Source organism: Ptychodera flava, chromosome 21, assembly GCF_041260155.1.
Source record: "Ptychodera flava strain L36383 chromosome 21, AS_Pfla_20210202, whole genome shotgun sequence".
Taxonomy (NCBI): domain Eukaryota; kingdom Metazoa; phylum Hemichordata; class Enteropneusta; family Ptychoderidae; genus Ptychodera; species Ptychodera flava.
The window spans coordinates 16,739,160-16,766,219 of NC_091948.1; the positions used below are offsets into that span (position 1 = coordinate 16,739,160).

Genomic DNA, 27,060 nt, shown 5'->3' on the forward strand with positions numbered 1-27,060 from the left:
AAGCGGGATGTAAGTGAAATTTGCCACCATTTTGAAAATGAGAAGAAAAAAGGTTGCAAAATACGATAATTTTTTATTTGCCCAGGGAAAACTTAAACACATTGCATCATGAGATTATATGCATATTAGGTGTTTCCTATTTTCTTAATGATCCATAAGACATTGAAATACCCCAAAAACTCAAAATTTGACCAACAAACAAGCTTCTTCCCTTCTGCTCTGAGTCATCTTGCAGATGGCTTTGCAATATGAAAGACAATTTTGTCTGGTATAATACAGACAATATTTTGGAATAAATCTGTCAAAATGCATTTTTTGATTGCAATATGATAAATCTAGGCATGCCAATATTGATAATGGTGTCAGTGGATTAGTGAAGGCTTTTTCTTAAATTATTTTTGCAAAAGTCACATTTGCATATTTGCCAGGACAATTTCCTGTAGTATGCAGTGTTCTTCCAATGGTAAGATATAATTTTATGCATAGCTTAAGGATAAAAAAAGACAATTTGTATTGCAATATGAATTTTGCAGATTAAATTATAAATATTAAAAAATGTAATAACTCTCCACAATTTTGCCAATATTGCTGTTTGTAGAGTCAGTGGACAGTGGCTAACACAAAGTGGATTCCTAAAATTTATTTCATGACGAGTCATTTGTATGATTGAAATGTTTAAGATGTTATCATATTTCTGATATTAATGAATTTTTCCGAGAAGGTATTTTGAAAATTTCTGTTATGAATGATAAGAGAAAGAGATATAATTTACATGCATAAAAATACAGAAACTTAAATTTTGCTTTAAATATTGTAACATGGAAACTATAATGGATAAAAACATTTTCCTAAGTTTTAAACAAAAGGGTAATAATTTTCAATGTAACTGGTAGCATTTTCAACAAAATTGATTATTTATCTAATTTTTTTCTGAGCCCTTTGACCCTCAGATATTGGTATAAATAGTTGTCGAGGATGAATTTGCTCATACTTAGATATTAGAGGGAAACGTTAGAAATTGTTTATTTTTTGAAAAAGTTCGAGAAAAAAAATGCAATATTTAACAGTGCTTGACATTATTGTAAAACATGCATTACTGAAAATTCTGTACGCCTTCCCGTTTGTGAATATATGATGTTTTAAATTCCTGTGAATATTAAAGAAATAACGCGTCTTGTGAAAAGACTGATTATTTTGAAATTAAGGGTTATTCTTTTCTTTCAATATACTTTTTACATAATTTACCCATGATACCTTGATGTTTATTCTTGATCATGAAAGACAGTGGTGTTTTCTTTCCGTTAACAATATCAGGCAAAGTACATCTATTAAATGCCATTTCCAGCAGACATTGACCTCTAGTGGTTGCAGATTGGTAAGCAAAATATGGGTTTATTAAATGTTGTGTGAGTGCAGGTTACCAACTGTTGGTCATGAGGGCAAGTGGTCAATGGCTCTGCACTCAGGAATGCACTATTGCACCATATTTGTGCAGAATTATGTAATCTAAATAAACAAGAGCAACAAGAAGTCAACTACAAATGAATCACTATTACAAAAGAAAAAAAAAAGTTTTGTCATAATTTTCACGAGGAGGATAACGAATTAAGTCTCCAGATATGTGTATATGCTACATCCGCAGGTCTGTGTTAGTCTCTTGTCTCTACAATGTCGCTGTATGAGTCCTCAACTACACACAGTCGTCATTATTGAAAAATCTGCTTCATTGTACGATTTTTACCCTTTCCGATATTTTTAGCGGCTTCTCTTGGCACAGTTTTCCTGGATATTCAAAAATAAATCAAAGATTACCACCAATAATATGTTCAAGTCATGGGTCTGGTTTGATTTCGCTTGAATTTTAAATGTACCTTGCAAATGATAAAAGAATTTCGGGTCTGGTTGTTGCAGGCAAGTAGATGGTTTTGCGGCCTGCTGTGCCATCGACAATCTTCAATAGCAAAAGAAAGGAGAGGAGCTAGAGATGAGATGGTGATACATGAGGCACATAAAAATAACGACTGTTTGACTTCCTGAAAAGTACGGTAAATGCATGTAAACATAGCTTCCTCCTTGAAAGTGATATATGTTTACCTCTTGATGTGTACGGATATCTAATGACATCATAATGACATCAGTAAACAGGAAGGCTTCCCGTATTGATGGATCGATGTTTGAATTTTTCATATCAGTGAATTTTTCATAATACCTGAAGAAGATTACTTGTATATTGACAATTTTTTTTTTGGTCTGAGACAGATGTATGATATTTTGACAGATGACGATGATGAATGACTCGTATCTGAAATAAGATTTGTTGCTGGACAATTTGTCGTGTCTAGGATTGTCGTTTCGGCCAATACATCAAGCTGACAAAAACATGTACAGGAAATTAATATTTTTGACGAGTGACATGTTGTGTGTGTTAATCCACTGTACAGTGTGTGATCACTAATAGCATGAAGATTTCATGCATGAATCATTAAAAAACATGTTGTTTTATTCCCCCAAATAAATTTTTAGATCGTAAGTATTTATTGATTGATTTATATGACAAGGGTCCTATAGGCTATATTGACCATAGTTTTTGTGAATGTCAGAAATGATAGAAATGATTGTTGTCATAGAGCAGGAATGAAACGTTATGCAAATTTGCAAGTGATGCTTGTCTTGTCAGCGGCGGTGTAATAAAATTCAACCGTAGTTTTGTCTGAGTTTCATTGATCCGTCGTCTACTGAGATAAAAGTGTATTGTGAAATGTCTTAAATATAAATTTTTACATACGTTATGTTTGCAACATTTTTTGCTGGTCATGTGTATATCAATTGATGAATATCATCTAGTTATGTTTTGACGTACGAAAAGTATCATCTATGACATCAGAAACTCTGTATCAGCATAGCATCTCCTGGCGTCCATTTGAAAATTAGTATTTGGGAAACAAGCCACTGTATTGTCCTTGCATAAATTGTCTGATAGTTCTGAATATTAATGCTCTTTTAATGGATTTGGTACATAAATCCAACATGTACATACCGAGTATCCCCATCACTACAATTTTCTATCATACAGAATCCACCAACTTTTTCCTTCATTTTGTAATTACTTGTGAAATAGAGTGGCCTTGGTATTAAAATCAGATTGTTTTGAATTCATTTCCGATGCATGAAGATATAAAATATTGATATTAATTGTTTTCAAATCACGTACTGTGAAGAGAGTGACAGGAAATGGGAAGCTTTCAAACCCTTGATGTAGTGTGTGTAACAACCATGCTATTGGTATTCAGGAAACAAGGCATAAATTATGATATGAAATTTTTACAAAATTTGACATGAAGACGTTGCACCTTAACTGAAGATCAAGAAAAGAGAAGTTGGTCTGCTCACAGTATGTTTGCAGCATCCATCACATCTCTGTCAACATTTTGATGATTATATGCAAATTGTCTACTGCTCAACAGGATTATATCTAAAACATTTCAATTGTGTACTATGTCACAAATGCAATATTTTAGCTTTCACAAGTCTTGTAGTCTTGTTGTTTTTGCTCGGCAAACACTTTTCTATTTGTGTGAAACAGTAAGGTCAAATTTGTACATTTACTAATAAAAGTGACATTTGTGTAGATTTTTCACGTGGCATGGTCAAACAAGACAAAAGCTGGAATAGTATCAACCTTTATCTTTCCAAATTCATATGTCACTATCAGGTCAAGTTCAGTGGTCAAAACCAGTAAGGTATTAAATTCATCCACATGAGCAGCTAGAGTACTGATTATATTGAACCTCTGTCTACTGTATTATATACCAAGTTGTGTGATTTTCTGTACCATTCGTGCATGTTACATGTACTCATTCAGCATGTGTGCCTGCATGGTTCATGACAGATATTGTTTTATTCAATTAGTCTGTAAAGCTTTGAATCATATACCGTACCACTCTTCCAGCTTCTTTCAAGATGGTGGACAACATGATTGACAGACAAAATGTTGTCCCAGTAGTACTGATAATGAAGACTGTGATAATGATGATTATAATAATAACGTGACTGCCAGTAAGACACAAATGTGCCTCTTATATTAACCCTTTAGGTGCTGTAATTTTTCTCACCAAAATTTTAATGCAACATTTTACCAATTTTTCTGAATTTTTGTTATTTTTTTTAGATAATTTTAGACCAAATGGACATAACTTTTCATTGGCCACAGTTTTTAACCAAAAATTTTTGCAAAATCTGGAAAAAATTTGAATTCAAAACTTGTCTGGGTTATTCTTATACAGGCTATAAACATTGACTTTGGCACTGAAGGGTTAAAATAGAAGACATTAATTTACAAAATATAGGCACAGTTTATGTTTAAAATCAAAGTAACCAAAAATGAATTTGTTCTTTATTCCGCTTGTTTGACCATATGGCTGGCATACAGTACCATGTGTAAAGCTCAATTAATCTGTAGAATTGTGGTGGCAGACAAAGTGAATTTTATCATTTTGTAATTGAAGTTGTATAGCTACCTACTCGAAATATGTGTTGTACGTGAAAAAAATTTCATTGTGTTCTCAGTTGAATGACAATAATGTAGAATGTGTCTGGGGGCAGATATTCAAACTTTCAAACTTTCACAATTCTGTTTTGGTCTGGTGGGGACCCATTTTTGAGGCTCACAGAGTGAATAAAGTTTTCATCGGATTTGTGAAAATTGAAAATTTAATTTTTTCCCCGTAGAGTTAACACTTGGATGGTGGCCATTTTGAATTTCGAGTGTCGATATTGGGTAATTTGTTTCTCTTGTACCGAATTTTGTACCAAAACCCTGATTTTTATTCTGGATTTTGAAAGAAAATCACTTAAAATTTCTGTCAGAAAATTTTTAGCAAAAGTTTAGGTCTTTCAATTTCAATGCGCATACTACCTTAAATGACATTATTTTATTATATGTATGTTGTAGTCATTCTATGATAAGTACTGGTATGTAAGAAAATTTGGATGATTTTACTTGCATTGCAAATGGAACAGAACAAAAAAGCGTGAATTATAGCAATTATATTGTCAATAGATTGTAATTTGAGGTCTGGAAAATACTTTATGAAAACAACATGTGCAGTTTGTGAAAATGTATGAATGCATTCATGTTTCTGTGATATAAAGAATAATAATACATTTTTTGAAAAAACTGAAATTTTAGTAAAAATCTCTTTTGCAAATCTGACAATTAAAATTTCACGAGTCCTCACATCTGAGAGACATGCAAATAGACTGATTTAAAACCAGTACTTATTTCCTGACTCAAAACAAACCCAAGGTTTTTGATCTACATTTCACAATGCTTTTCTCTGGTACTATACATGCGTGTGTATTTAGGCCAAAATAGACACTTCAATTTGCACACCATATGGTTAAGTACCGTACCGGTAGTTGCTTCTTATGATTAAATCCTTCCATATCTGTTTAGCATGAGTTCTGTTTCTTGGTAACTGTGAGCACATATTGGTGACTTATTCAGTTATTTCTGTGTACAGTATCAAAATATTTCACAATTACGGTGAAATTTATTGTTTCTGAACCATAGTGACATACACCACTACTTATCGTCTGCTCTAGAAGTTATCCATAGCTTACCGTATGTGAGTGTAGGAATTCTGTTTTTTTCCCAAGTGATCATTTCCTTCCTGTCACAAAATGGTGAGTTTGCCATGTGATAAAATTTAGAAAATGCAAATAATTATTTTATGGTGTGAAAAAAATGATTTTGTTTCAAATATTTGTGGAAAAACAGTTACCGTATAATATCAGGAGATAAGAATGAGGGGCAAAGGGTCAATTGAAATGCATGATACTTGCTAATTTTGAATGCATGACTGGAATTCAGCGTTTCATGTAACAAATAATTAAATCAGTTCTGGAGTGAATTCTGTTGATTTGGAGATTGAGGTCATTACTGCGGTGATTCAATCTTGAACCCATTCATTGTCATGGTAACAAATCAATACCCTGAACTTGCTCTAACCTCTTGTATTTTCAATGCTTTTTGCACTTGTGTATTTTGTTACAGTAACATCAGTACTGCTGACTTTCCTGAGATAAGTTGCTGTTTCCGTCAGAAATAGAATGCCCTCGCATGAGATTTGTTTTAGTGCCATCTCTCTAAGAAAAATATGATTTAAATTTTTCAATATTATTTAATAGAGGCTGATATTCACGTTTTGGGTTCAATTTTCTTCTGCCATTCTGCAAATAATTTGGTTTGTAACTCGTACTCTGGCAGTGGATGGATGTCTTCAGTTCAAACAAGGCCATTCGCAACAAAACAAACGTCATCTGGGTCCTATTCTCGTAGCAGTGTGTGGTGTTAAACGATGTTGAAATTTTAATGCTAATGTGATATTTGGATACACATCACGTATACAAAATACAAGGTGCATGTTAAAGAATATTTTGCAACTCATAGACAGGTATTTTTTTGTTTAATCTCATGCAGCATCTATCCTATATTATCGTAAATTTCTTATCATATGTAGCAGCTACAATTTTGGTGATTTTAACCTTTTTGTTTAAATGTTCATGCAAAATGTCTTTGACTGGCGTAATCTCTTCAGGAAATGCATCGCGTGAGTTTAGATGGAAACTGGTTGATCACACCTGAAAAGGTGGAATTTATCCGGTGAAAAGACGGTGTGACCTATTGACCCCTCCCACAAATTGAATATAACAAATTTGATTTACGTGTCAATAAATGATACGTCAGTGAAAATTCATTGAATTGATTTGAGGCACTCTTAGCTCACACAACTTTCCGTCCATGTCACGAAGGAAGGACCATTCACAAACAGTCTCAAAGGACTGTCAAATTAGGCTAGCCTGGAGTAATGAAGTCCCATGTGCATCAATTAATGATACATTTGTGTTTTGTAAAGTTGGCGTCATCCTCATCCTCTTCCTCAGCCTCAGGAGTCACGCGAAAATGAGGATGAGGATGACGCTACAGCGTCACCTTCGCTTCACTTGCGTCAGATCCGATTATTCCCGACTGCATCTATTAGAATGATAAGTGTAAAAATGACTTTAAAAATGTGCTCCAAGTGTCATATCACTTCAAATGTTAATCAAAACACAGTAGAGTTTGTATTTCATAATATTTAGTGACCTCTCCTCTTAGTATCCTTTTCTCACGATGTAGTTACAACACAACATTCTTAGCCCTTAAAACTTGAATGCTGTATGTTTAATATGTTGACTTTTCAGGCCTTCTGTCATAGTTATACAAGCTAATTGTTTTATATGACCTATAAATAATTAGGGCTTTCATTTCGCCTCTCATGATGGCGATTTTTACATATTTCGAACCATGTATGCCTTTTTTTGCAACCATTTTCGGAAAAATCTCAACGTAAGAGTTAACAGACACCAGAAACACATCCACGGATCATGGACTGAAAAAAACTAGTCTTTATGAGATATTCTAACGATAAAATAGTACCTGCAAACCAGTTTTACGATTCAAAAGAAAGTTGAGAAAGAATGGAATTGTTATTTTCTTAAGTTGTTGGCGAATTTATCATTTATCCGTCCTCGGGTAGCGTCACTTCGGCAATCTTCGGATACGACACTAAGCTGATGCTGAGTAGGGTCATTTTCAGCGTCAACTGGAAAGGTCACTTGAGGATGAGGATGACGCCAACTTTACGCTCGTTTTTGTAAGTTCGCGTAGATCAGCATCTGATGTATGCATGAAATTAGTCAATTCTCCTGGAGTATAATCATCACACTTTTAGGATGACATGTTTTGTCATGCCTGTTTACAATTTGATGATGTAAAGCTAAACTGCTCCAAACTTGTGTTGTATGCAGTATTTCATGATATTTTGCTGCTTCATAATTTCCAATCTTTTAATATCATAACTGACATTTTTCAACTGCATCAGTGCAGTTTACTGTCGTCCTTTTTTATTTTGTTCATGCAACTTAACAGTATCTGCTTGCTGAAATCTGGGTTTTTGTAGATTTTCATCTCAAATATGTTTTTCATGAGCTTTTGTACAGCGTTCTGTAATATTTTGGTCATCAAAAGATGGAGTGAAAAAAGAAAGAAAATTGAATTTAAAACATATTTGAACACATGTCTATGTGCTATGACATAGCTTAAGTGGAATCTGCATATGTTAACCTTTGAAGTGTGGCACCATTGTTTGTTTTCATTTTGGCATGCATGCTAAAATGTAAAAGTTAATATTCACCTTGCAAAAGAAATTTTTTTGCTCAAACTTTCTTCAAGGAAACTTCAGATCATTGTGTTTCATAGTGAAGAATAAGAATCAATGTTCAAAGTTTTGGATTAGGGAATTACCTAAATTTTGCTGATGATTTCAAATTGAAATGGTCGCCATATATACCATATGTAAACTATTAGGAAAAAAAAATTAAATTTTTAACTTTCACAAAAGCAAAAAACATAGCAAAAACTGTTTTTCTCTGACAGCTTTGAAATAAGTCCATGCTAACTGCATTTTGGGAAAATTGTGCAAATTACAGTGCAAATATCTGTTCCTGTGGCCATTCTTTTTTGATAAGACGTGATCAAAATATTGTAGGTGTCCATTAAGGGGGGTGGGGGCAGTCTTTTGAACTGCGCTCAAAGGTCACTAGGGACCCCTGTGACCCATGTAAACACTGTAACCAATTGAGGTACGTTGGCGATTGATGAATTTCAAAACATGTTTGTCATAATGTACATCATAAAATTTAAATGTTGTAGCTATATTGACATGATGCATCTATATATAGTGCATGAAATGTATTGTTTGTAAACAAAGTCACACATGCGCAGTTCCAACGACCGCTTCCCTTTAGCATGCCCACAGGTAGGGTAAGTCATTCAGGACCATGTTCTTACTTTCAATTTTGGTGTGACCCATCAAAAATGCATACTGTACAGAAATGCAAATACTCTTTACCAGTGATGAATATTTATAAATCGTAAGTCATTCTAGCTCAGTTCATATCATGGACTTTGTAGATACTTTGTCCATGGAGAAAGAATGACCATTCAGAGAAAGCGTTCATAAAACCACTGTTGTTTCCCCGTGTAGTGGAGCGAAATATTGAAATTATATCCTAATTATCATGTGATAATTAACAAAGGATAATAGCACAGAATTAGAAATAACAACAGTAACAAATAAATCAGTAACCAAACAAAAACAACACCAAAGACTGCAAAAAATTGTGTCCTGTTTGTGACTAAAGGAATGTCACATGTGTGTTTGTAGATTAAAGAACAACACATTTTTATTAGGAGCTGCTTTTTATTTAATGATATATTTTATTATCATATTTTAAGGGAACATATTAAATGTTTTGCAGGAAATCTCTGATTTTCGAACCTGGATCCTTCATTTCACTGATATTCTCAGTAACCTTGTACAGTGCCAAAGGTCATCGGGTTGTGTCTATGAACATGCATAATGATTAAGGTGATGCAAGTAATTACCCTTTGTTGTCATGGCAACCATATTTGATTCAAATAGCGATTAGAAATGTCGTGTTTCCTGGATTCAGTCAGATGATGTCCTTGTAAGATTATATGTATGGCTTTGTATAAAGTGTCAAGTAATACTGGCAGTTCAATCCAGCAAGTGCTGTCCTCAAAGCTGTTGGTACAGAGCTGTAGTGTATACAGAATAAGCTAAATATGCAAACTGTCTTACTCTGTATTAAAGCCTAAAATTTACCAATCTACTCAAATCAAAATGCAAAATTATCGTTTATAAGTGAATATGATACGTACATTGTCTGTTTATTGTCATCTTGGTTTGATTAAAAATTGAGAATGCACTCCAGGCATAACCTCCAATTGTTCTGTCTTTGTTGACTTGACAGTACATTATTGAATATAAATGCTTGTGTATTTGTTTGCAAGTGACTGCTTCAGTTTCATGCTCTGAATGTAGTCTTAACTGTGACTTAGATGAACATTAGTGAGTGATATTGACTGAATAACACTTTTTTAATGATCTCAATTTTTTCACATCCGTCAAGGGATTCTATAGTGTACTCATTTCCATGGTGACATTTTGCATGCATCTTTATCTCCAATCCACTTGGAATATTCATCTAGTTTTGCCTATCTTACGGGCTTCACTATCATCAAGTATCAGGTGTGGTGGGGTGCCCTCCTCAAGAATGTGACAAGTGGGTGATTCAAAGACTACTTTTTATTTCATTCTCTGAACAGATGAATATACAGATATTCCTTTATTGGTGATCAATCAGTTAGTGTTACCAGATGGGAAAGAGGACTTTCACGTTCACTTGAATTTATTTAGAAATGATCTCCTTGAAAAAGACACCTGTTCTGTTGCCAATCTGTTAAAAAAATGAGAATTTAATTGCCAGTATCTCAACAGAACTTACGAATTGTTTAGCATCCCCCTTGCTGTCCTTGTGGTGTTACAGGATGAAAATAGCTGCTGCTGTGCAGCTGGCTGTGAAGGTTATATGTGATTGGTCGATATTCACTATTCACAGCAACTTAGGGAGTCTTTTGTGTGCAATTCAATATTAACGGTAAGATTCAGCCAATCAATTCTGCTGATGTGCAGCAAGCTCGGAAGGTTGTATCTAATTGGTCGATTGTCACTATTCACAGCAAGTTGGGGAGTATTTTTGTACTATTTTATTATAACGGTAAGATTCAGCAACCCGATTGGATATCAGCTTCCGAGACGCTGCACATCAGTCCAACCAATTGGATAACTGCTTCCGAGATACTGCACATTAGCCCCAAAATAGAGTTTTAATCATTGCAAGTTCTTTGAGGCCCATGCATCAACTTTTTTGTTTCTGTATCATCGCTAATTATTACACTTTGTTCATGAGCCAAAACAGAAGCCAACAGTAATAACAAAACCAATCAATCAATTAGCTTGCATTGCCATTTTCTTGACTCACAGAGCTGCAGAGGCCTAACCACATGTTATGGTGTGTTGTTATTCAATAGAACTTGTTGTTAGACTGAAAGATCCGTTGCTTGAGGGCAATCTTCTACGCTCCCCCCTCTGAAGAGGGGAGAGCGCCCTCAAGTGATGGATCTTTGTCTAGCATGCTGTTTAACCCTGTAACCACCATGGTTTGGCCAAAACCTATTGTTATCAATGGTGATTGTGGACCTGTTCAGTGTGAATTAGGGATGAACAGGTGAAAACAGTAATTTATTTGTATGTCTGCCAGTTTCTTGACTGAGTTTAGCCCTAGTACAAGCTCAAGTCCAAGCCAAGGTCAATTGAAAGAACTTCAAGGGGCAAACCAAGTACAGCAAGTCAGGAATCATGCAATCACGTGCCTTGAAGAAAACACTTCCACCTATTGCTATTGACAGAGTCAAGATATAAATTAAGAGGTCCTAAAAAAGAATTCAGTAAATTATGATGTGAAAATTTTGATAATTTGAGTAATGAAAACCAAAATTAAAAGTAAAATAAAATTAATATACCAAAGCTTATCCATTGTAAAGTCTTGGAGTGTAGGTGTTATTTTGAATAGCAGGAAATGTTGGCAAACTTTGATAACCAGAGTTCAGTGAAAGTAACTTCTCATATTGTGCTTAATTTTAATGACATCATCCTGGTGGACTAAGTGCAGCTCACTGTAGGATCAAAGGTCATCTGTTGTAGTCCTCTATTGAACAGTGAGTAGTTGCAATGAAAATAGAACTTCATTTCTCAGAATCTCTTGTAGGTAATTCCTTGTTCAACAACGTCTACCAGAAAATTTCACCCAAAACAATACCTAAACTTACCATAGAATTGAAAGTTAGTTTCATTGAAGCTGCAGGTCCAAGATTTGTGTTCCGAGCCCCCTCCCTTTCTGTCACCCTTTTTTGAAACGTCATTGTTTGCTTGCCGTCCACACTAGGGTTTTGCCAAAAAGTTATGGTCAAAAGGTTTGGAAATTCACAGAGTCTGTCATGGTTACTCATAACTGTATTAGGACTGTAACCTTGGACAATGCTTTATTCTATTAATTGCAGTGCTATGTCATGTGTGCATGAATTCAGAGACATTCTAGTTGCAGGTTCAGGCTTAATTTCTACCATTGATTTATACCAAGTTATTACTGTACAGATTTCTCAGTGGGTCAGTGGGGATTGAGTTAGAAACAATTTCATTATCATCATTGTTTGAAACCAGTATTATTCCCTATCTGTCTTCTGTATGGACACATCATTCATAAAGTTTTCATTTCCTTTCAGGCGGCTGAAGAAACCTTTCATTGCTACAGAGTTTAACAAAAATTGATCACAGTGTTGTCTCCCCTGTGAGAGGCCCTCTGGTGGTGGAAAACAAGACATTCCAAAAGTTTGATGTGACAACAGCAGTGTTGGGATGGCACTGTTTAATGACAGCAAGAGACAATAGAATGTGATGTACAAACCTGCCAAATGTCAGTTAACACTGATATTGAGCAACTTGTAAGGACAACTGCATGCAGAATCTGAAGACTGTTCCTGAAATCTTTCAAGTTGAATCGTGAGGAGAGCCGAAACTGATAAGTCCTGTCTTCTCACTTTGAAACAGACACAACAGGGAAGCAGTTCCTAAAGACTTGCTATATGACTATTTACACTTTGATATTCATAAGCAGATTTCAGGTCAGTGTTGTGCCAGTATGCTCCTGTACACTTGCATGATTAAAAGAAATTGTCAGACAATTAACATACTTGATTTATATAATGTGAGAAAGTTTAACTGTAAATGATGTCCTAAAAGAAATATGTAGCCTATGACTTGAAACTGTAAGACTTGAAACTGTGAGGCTAGCACCTTGCATTTTAATGACTTACTTCAATGGTGTTCTGTGAAATTTTTGTCTGAAATCTCAGGAGCTGCTATTTTCTACTTCATGAATTTTAAGGGACTCATCAGTGAAGCCATGCTGTGGCAAGTCTTGGGTTGAAATCCTGCGTAGTGTGAGAAATTTTAACAAGCCATGATTCCCTTGGACGATAACATCTTGGAAGATTCATCTGTCAATGCCGCTGATGAACTGCCTCCTTGCAGTGGTGATGCGGCGCCTAGCAACCATTCATCTCGTCATAATGATGATGATCATCGTGAACACATGAGTGGCAGACATGGGAGGAATCGGAGCTTGCCCTCGTATCGAGAGAGGGAGCAGATGTTTATTGACTTCGACAATCCGATGTCAAGGGGTGTTCATCAACAAGATGATGATGTCAACATGACACATGTTGCCAGGGTATTGGCAAACAATACATGTGCATTGCTGCTGACTCTGGATCATAAAATGTGAGTATCTTTATCATCATTTTCATCTAGGAAAACTGACAAATATACTAGTAGTACATTAACACTCATACACTCTACTGACCTTGTCTGTACAGGTGCATGTTATTATTTGTGTGTGTGTGTGTGTGTGTGTGGTGTGTGTGTGTGTGTGTGTGTGTGTGTGTACTGGTATAAAACAACATATTATTAACATCCTGTATAAAATGTCATACACACAAACAAGTCATGTGATGATAGTTGTATGTACCTGTAGATGATTAAATTCCAATTCGTATGTACCATATAGGCCTATACACATGATGCATGCGCATTGCATAGATGTACTGTATGTGTAAGGGAATTGCAAGCAATTACTAATGAATGCAGTTGTTACATTGTTGTTACATTTTATGAAAATGGTCAGTAGTTCTGCCCATTCCATGCAAGTCACAAATGTAGGGTATTGGTGATAACAAGTACTGCAGAGTGTGCTTGTGGACATTTCCCAGCACTGCTTTGTGCTTTTTGCTTTACATTTGATGATATGCTGCACTGGTATCTTCATGTGTACCTTGTTGGGTTTTGTAATAACCTCATGGTACAACATCAATGGTGCAAAATTAGAAGTGCCCGTCTTCATGGTTGAATATATTTGCAAATAGCGCCCTCATCGGTCAAGATGCTAAATTCTTCCCTCTATGTAAGTCGATTTCCACCAATTTTGCAATGAACCGTCTGAAGTTTTCCTTGATATACGCCAGTATTCAGGGGTTTGAATGATGCAATGATCATGTTAACTTTATGCCTTTACAATTTTTGATCTAAGTTTTCATATAGGCTTGACAAAGTCCCTCCAGATATTTTTTTCAAATTCAATATTGGGCAAGCTTTCCACTTATTGAAACAACCTAAATTTTATGTCAGAGATAAACTTGCACTGGAGGAATAATTGTGTTCCACAAAAGAGTGCCATGAACTTGAAGTCCACAGAATTTTTGTTACAAAATGTTGATTTTTCCATGATTCTTATGCTGTTATTACCAAGGACATTCATTGTGATATATCCACATATTTCAAAATTTGCGTCTACTGTCTGCAGTGGTTAGAAATTATTACTTTTTTTATCCAAACAGTATCAACATCAGAAAGCAGTACAATTAAATATCAGAAACCAGCATGCAATTAAATGTTGGTCTGCTTGACTTATTTTCAATTGCAAAGCCTACACAGATCCAGTGACTTGGCGTCAACTGAAAAAATTCACGTAAACAGGCAATGAATAAAACAACAAAGGAATGTAGCCATGGTGATCGTTGTCGTTGTTACCACATGCAGAGCTGCCGCCAAAACACTGTGAAAGTTGACCTGAGAGACAAAAGACAATTGTTCACGCTGATTCTATTATATCCACCTTATCCAGTGAATAATGTTCACAGTCCCCTAATGCAGTCACGTTGCAAGTCAGTTTATCATAGTGATCCTATAGATGTCACAGCAGTGACCACCTCGGAGATTCCGCTCTGACAAAACTGTTAATCCTGATTTACTGTATGGTGTCTGTATCTTGAATGTTTTACCAGACATTGTTTCACTTGACAGTTGCTTTGTCTTGTAACAGTGACTGGAACGTACGTCACAACAATATTCCAATTGCCATAGAAGTTCAACCAGGCTTTGAGATGGTGCCATTTTGAAAGGCTGATATTCAATCGCCATCTCTTCTGAAAAAATGAGTATGTGCAACATTTAAAAATAACACTAAATATCACTCGATTGTAAATTTAAAGTGTTGTTACCGAGCTGTTTACAAATTTGTTCCCTTGTTGTCATGACAAACGCCTAGGTAACACGATGTTACCACATGTTGCCTAGTCATTCCAAATCTATGGGAAACTATTTGCTAATCAGGACAGACTGCAAATAGGCCTCAATCATTTGCTTAACAAAATAGCATCGTCAGACTTATGTAAGGTTGACTGCTCTGTCAATTTACTTTGTCCTTCCCCACCTCCATTGAAAATGGTCTGTCCTTAGAATCTCACTTTTGCTTTCTCTGTTTATTCATCGCCATGATAAATCAATAATGGGAGATCTGCATAACAAAAAGAAAGGTGGCGTGATACACAATGCAGGGTAGGCATACAGCTGTGTGTGTGTGTAAAGCCAATGCTGGTGAGAACCTCAATGAACTGGAAACTAGAGTGTGAGGCCGGAAACTCTGTAGTATTTTGGTGATGTGCAAGTGTCTGGCTCAGTATCTGCTGATCTGAGAAAAGAAGAACTGGTCAGTGTATTTACAGGCGAGGCTGTAGGCACATGATGGAATTGGAGATATGAAACCAAGATGCAAACAATAATATGTGATCCGAGGTAAAACACCTTTCACTTTGTGAGCTCTGTGATAGACTGTTTATCAGGTTAATGGTGTAAACTGAGCCGGCAATCTACCTGTTGTATCTATGTCAGTGAAACCTTGCATTGGGTCATATTTTATGTCAACTAGTTAACCAGTGACTCAGTACCTGGGTTAAACTGTAAAGGGAAAAAAATGCCGCTTAGGGCATAGCAACAGAAGGTGATATTTGTCTAGTAGTGGACGGTTACACTCGAAGTCAAAGGTCAACTTTTGAAAGATATTGCCTGTTAATGTGTAGTCAAGAATCAGAGAAGGACAATTGACAGTATTGGAGTTTGATATGCACTGACAGCAGGGCATATGTATACAGCTGTGACCCATGCTGTTTCCTTCAGAATGTCCGTGGCAATATTTCACTGTACATTTGGAACCAACTATTTTTGATATAGCACATGCTCGGAGCAATATTAGGAGGATTTCTCCAAGGAAGCAAGCATGCCTCACTGGCTGACTGGCAAAGGAAAGGAAAAATCTGAAAAGAGCTCCAAGAAAAACGAAGCTCAGCTTGAGAACACCATCGAAATTGATTCAGCAAAGATAGCTGAGCTTCAGAGGTGGGTGTTTCTGACGATGGTTTCATCTTCACCATTTCAAACATTTCATCGAAGAAAGATACGGTTCATATTTGTCAAGTTTCAAATTTGTACAGTGTGTTGTCTTGGTAATTGCCGCAGATGCGTAACATGTCATGGTTTCCGAAGGCAGGTTAAGTTAACAATGCCTTTGTCATTCTGTTAAAAATGGCACCTATAAATATCGAACTTTCATGTTTCTAATGGATAAATTTGCCTTCGATAGCGTTCAATGTCTTTTGATTTATACATAAAGGACAGACATAAGATGTAATCAATAGCAATTATCAAGTATTTGTGAATTTTCATACCTGTTTGACTTTATCTTTTTAAAATGAACTTTGTCCGCGGTAGCCTATGCCACATGCTGATAGAGTTTTTGAATATAATCACCACAGGTTTTTTCATGTGAATCAACAAAATCAGCATTTTGTTTTAAATAATGGATAGTTACGTTAAATTTGTTCAATAATTGACAGTAACTTTCATGCCAATTATTGCATATTATATTTTCACTTATAATTAAATTTGTGTAACATTACATTTAGCTTACAGTCAGCAGTTTTATGATAGTATATGTTTTAACAAAAGAAAATTTACAACAAAAAGTTCAATTCTGAAAAACATGACCACCATATTGCTCTTTCAATCGTTTCAGTAAATTCTTGAGTGATTTCTAAATTTTTCTCTACTGATAATATCTTTATTTAAAAGTTGTTCAAATCATACATTATACAGTACTATTAGGGAAAGGAACTGTCAGATAGCTAACATTATTTGATGAGAAGTACTGCGGTGATAAAGAATGTGGTTTCCAAGATTTCCTTGGTCTCAATCCTGAAGTGATATTCTAGGCTTTATTACCTATTACAGCCATAACAACTTTTACCAGCTATTACAGATATTAATAGCTTTCCAGATTTCATTGTGCTTGTTGTTGTGGTGGATCTGTCAAATTTGTTTTAAATGTTGCTTACGTGACGCAGATCAAAGTTTCGTATACCATAGTATTATATATTTCTGGGGCGGCATTCCCTGGATGAAAAATGGCTGTTTTTTGTCTGTAGTTTATTTATTATATTCATATTGAAATCGGCACGTATCATGACAAGTCCCTCAGTATTTCTTCCTGCAAACATCCTGCTTTTTACGGTGGAATTGCATACGTCAGGTTTTACATCCTGCCAGTACTGGAATCAGCCGTGTCAGGTACAATGTGATTACTCTGTGTCATGTGATTCGTAAAAGGTTTGAAAGACCTGCATATATGTTACTCTGACCCAAATCACAGAAGGAGCGTCTGTTGGGATGGAAAAGGTTCCCCATCATGCTGTCGCCATCAATCACAGTAACCTGCAGCCATGGCATATCAACCACCTGTTTGCAAACCTGTGCAGGGATCGTCCTGACGATTATTCAGAAAAACGTTCACGATACTTTGCAAACGAAATATGAGCATTGGCAACAAGTTGTGACAACGGATTTGTATGTACGTCTGTACACTGCTTGAATCGTCAAAGTGTTTTTATCTGGCAATTTGGAGTCTCTTTGCAAACTAGATTGATCAGTGCAGGAAGTGGGTGTGTCCCCAACTGTGGATTCTGTCCTTATCTTGATCATAGTTCATGTGTGGAAGTACTGTGTCTTGATCATACCTGTGACTTCCATGACATTGAACAAGGCAATACACAAATATTAACCCTTTGAGCACCAAAGTCAATTTTTGTTGTCTTCATAAAAAATACCAAAGTCAATTTTTTTCAAATTTTTTCCAAAATTTTTGAAAAACAAAACTGTAGCCAATGAAATTTGACATCCATTTGGTCCAAAATTATTAAAAAATTACAGAAAAATTCATAAAATTGGTAAAATGTTGCATTAAAATTTTGCTGAGAAAAATTACAGCTCTCAAAGGGTTAATAGTGTGAATGTGACTAAATTTTTGCTTATTGAATACCAGAGACCATGCTTGTATGGCTTCTGTGCACATACAATGTTTTAAAAAATTAAAAGCCAAATCTGGATTGTTCAAAGTACAGTTCAGGAAACTACCTGTGTACTCGTAATATTCACACTGTTGTAGGTTATGGAAACATTTACATAATCCATATTAGTGTATCTTTTAAATAATATTATACAATTTTTGAAGAGTTGTAGGTTTTAATCCAATATCTATTACTCTTGATAAATTATCTCCTTTATGTAACAGTTAAGGCATGGGGATATCTTTCTTTGAGTGAAAATGCACCTTGTACAGTCTCCATGTTGTACCAAAACTCTCAGATTTTTGACTAAGGATTGGCGATTTTTACTGTTGTGGCAAATCATGGTACAGGTATTGTTGACTGAGTATATATTTTTTTTGCTGTTTCATGGTACTCTCTATGTCAAGTTGGCCTTGTATAATTTGCATGTATCGGTATACGGTATTTGCTTGGAACTATTTCAACAATTACTACCTACTTGTAAGAATACTTCCCCCCCCCCCCAATTGTCAGAGCCTTGAAGTGTCCATTAGAATGTTTGAGTATGATATTAACATGTCCATTGCTCTCTTTTGCTATCCCAAATGTCTCTTGAAGCAGTTACGTTGATGAATCAACCTAAGCCGGTCATTTTGTAGGAATTGACGCCCTAAACTCTTCCAGGCTGAGCTCACTGAGACTGGCATGTGTGTGGCTCATCTGATAAGTTGTGAACTGGTTGCATTTGGTGTGTATAAGGATGACTTGAACAACAGTAATGACAGTCTGGTCTATTTATTTACAGCTTATCAGAAGTGTGCACTTGAACAAATAAAGATTGCACATGTTCAGTGAAAGTTTTTTTCAATGGCAAGATTGAATTATCAATATGATAAACATATGGAGACAGATAAGCTAATCAGGACAAACAGCAAGAAATATTTAGCAGCACTTGTGTCAGTCACAGGAAATTTTATGAAACTCAAATAAGAAGTAATTTCACTATTTCCACTGAGTGCAGTCGCACATGCCAGCAACTTCCCCTTTTTTTAAGATAAAAACTTTGTTGTTCATGAAGTAGATCATGCTGATAGTGTACAACGGTAGGTGGAAGTTACCATTGACATGGTTTTCTCATGTGGTGACTCATGGAAGCTGTGTCTCACTGATATTATGTGACATTTGTCCATGTGTCTACCGAAACATTTACATATATCGTATGACATGAAAGTTGTTTGAATCACACAGGTCAACTAGCAATTTTTAAGCTAATTGAGATCTCAAAATGAACATACCTTTGCTGGTAAGGATATAGTTAAAAAATTTCTCGGAAGTTGGTTCATTGTAACATTGGTGAATATTGTTTTTGATTAGCTACGTTGAAAGATTATATATCAAGTGAATTATACCTGCACCAACCTCGAAACCGAAATATTCATAATAAACTCTTTTTCAAACTAAAAGGGAAGTTTAAACCATTCTTTTACAAAATCAAACTTGGATCAACTTACCAAATTTGGTTTTAGGGAAACAAGTTACCAAGAATTTATTGAGATTTGAAATTCAAAATGGCCGCAATCCCAATGGGGAAAAATAATATATTTTGATTTTCAACAAAATAAGACCCTGTAAAGCTCACTTGTTCAACAGGCTTCACAATGAGCCTACAGAAACAGCAGACAAGTCAAGTTTCGTAAAAATTTTAGTGTTTGAATATCCGTATCTTTATGAGCAATTACAACCTTACGGGAAATCCGTACCGAACTGCCAAGAAGGTGGCGTTCAGAAGCCATAATACGGCTGAGTCAGTGAAGTTCAGTAATGTGTACACAATGTAATGGCCACCCAAGTCCAGTGGCACACATTAGGTGATATATAAATTTAGGTGGAGCTCTTACTGAGTGCTCTAACTGGCCCAGCTGAGCACAAGTATTTATGAGACATACATGTATGACCAGTACAGGTTTTTAACTGGTACTGCTCATCCTCATGCGACAAGTATCAGCACTGCACTGATGGAGGTCCAATATGACCAGAGCTTAACCCTTTGAGCGCCAAAGTCAATTTTTGTCATCCTTATAAAAATACCTAAGTTAGTCAATTTTTGTTACATTTTTGTCAAAATTTTGCTAAAAAAATGTGGCCAATGAAATGTTGAGTTCCTCTGGTCCAAAATTATTACAAAAATTACAGAAAAGTTCATAAAAATTGGTAAAATGTTGCACTAAAATTTTGATGGGAAAAATACATCACTCAAAGGGTTAAGTGAGATTGATGCAGTAAACCAAGGGGAAATCTTCAGAGGTGTGTGTTTCTGTACTGTTTCTTGAGAAATGGTGTGATAGTTTGTCTTTTGGAAGGTGCCCTGCATTACATGTCATTGCTGACAAGGATATGGCATGAAACCTTACGAGAAACTGTTATATTGTTGTTTTCCAGTATTGATTATGAGATCATTTATTTATATTCCCTGTGAACATACCTAAACTTACAAGGATGTAACGTATTGACACTCTCATAGGTGTGTTAGTTTTGGAGGAATTATGAGACAATTTGGGTTGGGTTCTACATACATTTTAAACATATCCTGGCAGACATGGGTGTAGCAAGAGAAATTTTGTATTGCCTTATCCCAGATTGTACTATTGAGGATAAACAGTGTAAATCAGTTCAATATTTTTCCCCTTGTAGCTTTATAAAATTGAAAGTCAGTCAGACAACAGACAGACAACAGACAAATCATCATGTACAATGTGTATGTCTTTTCCGTGAACAAAAGAAACCCATGATTTTGACCTGAATGTCAAGGCCCTGCTACTCTGTTGACCCAACAGTTTGGTCAAGGTCAAGATTGACCCTTAAGATTTCAATACAGTGATCTGAACACGTTTGTACAGGTTTACAATTTATATTGGTCCCAGACATGTACACAAGGCTTCTGGTTTAAACTGAATTTAAATTCAGTCGCTGATTTTAGGCCTTCTCAATTGACAAATGTTTTGCCATGGTCTTTACAAATACAAGATAATGTTACAATAGATAATGGCCATCAGTAAGTTACAGGGTATGGCCGATGTTTGATGTTTATTATTTAAGAAATGTTGCATGAGATTGATAAGATACAGTGTGTCATGTCACATAACCAAGTACATGTATGTACAAAACACCGGTTATACATGTACAGTAATACATATCCATGTACAAGTATGTATGGCTGTTTTGCCGATGAATCAATGGCTATTTAAGATTATAACATAATTAGAATGAAATTTCTAAAAGCAAACTTCCATAGCATTGTCTGATCATTTTATTCATGTGCTCCATTTTATAGACCTTATTATGGAAACGACCTTATCCATAAAAATATACTTGTCCATAAGTAATATTGTCGTCGATGGATCAGTGATCCGAGGAAACTAAATTGATCCACATATGGTCCTGTGACTTTGTTGAGAAGTCCTGTGTTTAGTCTTTGTCATACAGTTATGCTGACAGAACTACAAATTCGCTGCCGCTGGTCTACATGAGCAAAGACCCATGAATTAATTGTCGTTCTTGCACCCAGGACTGCTTGCTTGATTTTGGTTTGCGCTAATTTACCCATAGACCCTAGAGAAACTCTATAGTTTGTGTTTTATACCCTCCATGTGCATCACTGTTATCATCTATTAACAGCTTTAGTGTAAAACAGAATTTATGTGCAGTATATCAACTGAAAACAGTGGATTCAGAAGAGAAGGATTTTTCTCAAATTTTTGCATTTAAGCCTTTCCCCTAATACACAACAAACTCAGATCCTGTTCATTTGTCACTTCCAACTGTCAATTCATATTCGAATGGTGTCAAAAATGTGTCCCTTTACAAGTATTGTTTGACATGTTACATGTGTACCAGGTAAACCAGAGAGCATGTTATTTTGAGAAAATTTATGCCACTATCCACTTGTAAGCATTCTTATCGCAAGCTGCTATCTCTCTATTTGTTAGGAACAGTCTGTATGCTTGGATAAACTAGCCTTAAGTGTGCAGATAAATCAGTGGTATGATGATAAGATGTTTGTCCCTGTCCAGGTAAATGATCATGTCTCTCACTCTTTCCCAAGCATTTTCCAAGTAAAAATATTGTCACACTTTGGACTACCCGTGGAAAGTGATCAAAGTTATGAAAAATTTCCACTCTGGTGAATTTGGTGCCGGTACAAAAGTTCTGAACAAATACTCTGTCAGTTGCTTTGATCTTAAACAAGACTCCCGCTCCGTAGATTTAAATTTTCAAAGTTTTCTAGAGTTTCTTTGTTGCATGCATGAATGACTGTGCAAGTTCCATCCTGAAAATCGTGATGGGGGATCAATTCACCGGGAGATGTGAAGACTCTGACAATTGGAGTGTAACCTTGCCCTTTCTGAAAGTTTTCAAACGTTGATCATTTGGATTCTACAGATCATTGTATCATTCTGTAGGTAGTGTTTTGATGATAGTGGATCCTGTGTACTGAAAAAGACAATATCTATTGTTTAGCATTCACTTAATACCGGTATGTACTCTGTGACAATGACTTTACAAAAGAGCACATAGACAAAGGCATCACGAAATGAAAACAGCCTTTGTCAGCTGCAAATTATCGTCTGGAAACTTTGTTCGTGGCATTTTTGTCGTACCTGTGCTTTAGAATTAAGATACTGATGCGCTAAAAAGTTCTTCCATTGTTATTTATTTTGTGACCTTACATTCCCTTGGACAAGGTTGAACTGGTGAGTGACCTTCACTGTCATTGAACCTGTGGTTTTGTTGGAATTCAATGCTGCATTTTGCTGTATTTTGTTGTCGAGTTTGTATTTCAAAGATTTGTGCCATGTCTAGTCCCGTTTTCTGCCTCAATTGTGTTTTTATACCATACTGAAAGCCTTGCCGCTCTACTCTACTGACCCTGACTTCTATGGCTTCTCTATGAACTCTGCTAAGTGCCTGACCGCACAGACCCAGTATGGCTTCTCTGAGAACCCTGCAAAGTACCTAAAGTTGCTTTGGCTGCAGGCAAGGATGAATCATTGAAATTTTGGACAAATCATATCCTCAAGGTTCAAAGATTGCAGTGTCCACCTCTTGAATCTGTTGCATTCTGTTGTAGTAACCCCATCTTTACTCAAGTGTACATTGCTATCGAGATGTCCATAAAAGGTAAATACTGCTTGCTGAGAGTGTCATGGAATTACGAAGTCCATCATCAGGCTCTTTGTTGTTTTGCACAGAGGTGTCTTGAGCTTAAGATGAATTGAAGTTCAATTTAAAGACGCTTTTATCATACACTAGAGAGCTCTTACAGTTTTAGGTCCCCGTTGAAAAAGTACCTTTTCAAAGAAAGAGCATTTTGTAATAGGTCGTAGACGGCAGAGTGATAATAATGATATAACTAAGACGATAAGCAGATATAAACGTCAATAATGCCAAATCAGAGATTAACAGTGTGGTATTTGGTATTCAACTCTGAAAAGTTTCAACATTTTATTTGAAGAATGATAGGCAATCATCTTGTTGGATTTTTCATTTTCTATCAATAATGCCAAATCAGAGATTATCAGTGTGGTATTTGGTATTCAACTCTGAAAAGTTTCAACATTTTATTTGAAGAATGATAGGCAGGTGCCGCCAACTAAGCTGTTTGTGCAAAAAGGTGTTCGTGCGAAGTTTTTTAGCGGGCGGGCAAATTTCAAATCTAATCAGCGGGCGGGGAGAAATATCGATAATTCATGTGGGCGGGGAAGAAATTCATTACTTTCAGTGGGGGGGAGAAAATTTTGACAGTGGGCACCGGAAAATACGTAGAGGGAGGGGAAAGCGGCGTGGTTGATAGAACTTGAGGAGAAATTAAGCGCCTAACTTAGAGGGGAGCAATGTTCCAAGGATTACTGCTAACTACTGGCACGGTTTTGTGTTGATCTGGGTTGCCTAGTGGGCATCTAGTTGGCAATGGGGAATTTTAGTAGTGGGGAGAGGGCAGTTGGGAGCTTATTGTTGTGGGGAGCGGGGAGCGGGCAGACTGTAGATACCGGAGGGCAGTGGGCATCAAAATTCAGTGGGAGGGCACATTTTCAGAGTATGCCAGTGGAGGGCAGTTACGAACAGCTCTCACTTTCCCTCCAAATTTTAGGTCAAGGTCAAAAATAAGAAAAAATCGGTATATCAGACTTCAAAACATGTTTTGTGATGATTTTGCGAAATTCATGAAATTTACCAGTTGGCGGCACCTGGATAGGCAATCATCTTGTTGGATTTTTCATTTTTTCGGATTTTTCAGATCCCATAGATAAACAGAAATCAGAATGTGCAATTGAAATGATTGGTAAAACATTATCAAAAGACCCAAAGTTCAAGAACATTGAATACTTTGATTCTGGCCACCACCCGTCTGTGTTCTTTTGAATGCATGTGTTCATTTCCGTAATGTGTGCAATTTTCTTCAAAACAAGGTGTAAATTGACTGGTGGATGGAGGACTGTGCCTCAGACAAAGACTCTGGAATTTGAACATCTACACGATACCTAGATATTCAACTTCAGGTGTTAGTTACACCGTCTCACTTCTATGGTTACACCAGAGACACTAGAACAAGATTGTAATGTAAGGCATGTGCATGGTTATACTGTCAGAAAGGGTCTTTGTACATATCGACACTCTTGAGCGAGGTGTTCAAATTATAATTTTGAATGCCAGTTCTGTGATCCAGACACCTTATTTTTTGAAGTTAAAGTCTCCATCAGACAATTCATGGATTTTGAGACTTGCGATTGTTTGAGTCAGTACCACTGGAATCTTCCAGTTTCCATTGAAAAGAATGACATTTTTTTATCGTCATCCTTTGTTGGTTTTGTTAAATCGAAAGGTGAAAGGAAACTGCCCTCTCCATATTGCGTGTGTTGACTTTTTGCGGTGTTGCTTTTGATGTTCTCCGGAACCAACTGAAAAAAGTGGTGCTTGTAAAAGTCCGTAGTACTGTCATTTTAAGAGTAAGTGAATTAGGATGCTACAATACACAGTTGTCAACTCAGAGAGTTACCAAGTCAGTGCATATCAATCTACCTACAGGAAGATATAAACATACATGCACACTGATCATTGAATTTGGTTGCTATATATTTATCACCATGGCAACAACAACATGTTTACACACAATTCATATTCAACATGTATACATGGTCGATAGTTCTGTGGCAGGGTTTGTTGTTATTGACAGCTGTGTCTTATATGAATGTGAATGGAAGTGTGGTCTTCTCATTTCAGGCAATTTTCATCAGAGGCACCATTTTGTACAATGCAGGATACAGGTATCGGACCAAAAAGGTCTGATAACTTTTGTTGACAGGTAGTAAGGTAGGGGTGGGGGAGTGATAATTACAATTTGAGAGAAGCACATTCATTGAAATATAAACTAAAATAGTATTGTCCTGCCATTTCAGGAAATTATTTCTACCAGTATATTCAGGACTGTCAGCTGCTTCTCTGACCAAACAAATTCAGTTTATCTGTGCATCAATGTTTGGGATTCAGCATGCTTTGTTGACATGTACGTCTAAGGACAACACTATATCCTTGAACTAGACCTGACCCTTTTACTACCTTTGGTGTATACGGTATTCTCAGATGTCTTTGAAGTTGTACATTGTGTTTTACTAGATCTATTCACTCTAAACATGATCTATTGCAGGTCAACGATAGACTGTTGTAGACAAAGATATAACACTAACAGTAGCCATCAAATCGTTTTCTTCTGTCAAGTTTTTCATCAATATGTATTTTTATAAGGTTTTTTACTGATCAGCTTTTCTGTAAGTTATGCAGTTGACAAGATTAAAATAAAATAAAGTAAAATACGATAGAACAATAGATTAATTAATAAAAATAAAATGAATAAATTAAAATAATGTTTAAGTTATGATGAATATGAACCTTGAAAAGCACACTAGTAAATGTTTATGGCTATCTGAAGGGGGCAATATTTTGTGTCCATTCTGTTGTTTACTCTTATCAAACACATTAAAGCTAGATAAAATTGTGCATCACGTAAACCTTCTGATTCCAAAATTCAATTTTGGCATAACTTTAACTCTTTAAGTGCCAAGGTCAATTTTTGTCACCTCTATAAAATATACTCTGGGAAATTTTTTTCAGATTTTTGCCAAAATTTTGATAAAAAACTGTAGCAAATAAAATATGATGTCTGTTTGGTCTAAAGTTATCCAAAAAATTCCAGAAAAATTCACAAAAACTGGTGAAATGTTGTACTAAAAGTTTGGTGGGAAAAAATTACGGCACTCAAAGGGTTAAATTCACACTGACTATTTATCCAGTTAGCAAGTCAGTAACGTGATACTAATCCTATTAGATGTAATTTCACTGTCCAGTTATACATGAAGTGGTTATCATTATTGTCCCTCAAAGGAATGCAAGATTACATAGCAAACAAAGAACTTGAGTTCAGTTATCTAATATTCAAATTTTGATGAGATTTGATACAAAATTCAAATTGAACTTCATTTTCAGTTTTGTAAGCTGTTCAATATACATGATATAGTAACTCTGCAGATAGTGATATGATGATAAGATCCAAATTCCCGTAAAATTTCATCCCAAGTTCAAATTGAATGTCATCCTCAATATCGTAAGCTGTCCAATATAGTGACTCAGCATATCTTGATGTGATCACGTGATTGGTGTGCCTCCACTCTCTTAGGTAACTTCTGTTTACAAATGCACTTTAGGAGGATTTCTTTATTCAAGGTTGATAAGATAAATACTACTTTGCTAAACTTATCACACATTGCAAA

The 27,060-nt window shown here is 35.8% G+C and overlaps 1 protein-coding gene across 6 annotated transcripts in view; it reads left to right on the forward strand.

Moving 5' to 3' along the window:
- The window catches only part of LOC139121571 (GRAM domain-containing protein 2B-like), a 105,728-nt gene that overhangs the window by 3,894 nt on the left and 74,774 nt on the right, over positions 1-27,060 (forward strand). For 2 of the 6 annotated variants that reach the window (XM_070686585.1, XM_070686587.1), the window contains exons 2-3: positions 12,251-12,649; positions 12,913-13,307. In XM_070686585.1, coding sequence (XP_070542686.1) covers positions 12,988-13,307 — 320 coding nt within the window. In that variant the 5' untranslated portion in view covers positions 12,251-12,649; positions 12,913-12,987. Of the gene's footprint in view, positions 1-1,911; positions 2,041-12,250; positions 12,650-12,880; positions 13,308-15,451; positions 15,657-15,917; positions 16,257-27,060 lie in introns of those variants that run through there. The other 4 variants (XM_070686586.1, XM_070686590.1, XM_070686591.1 and 1 more) reach the window with 4 other exon arrangements.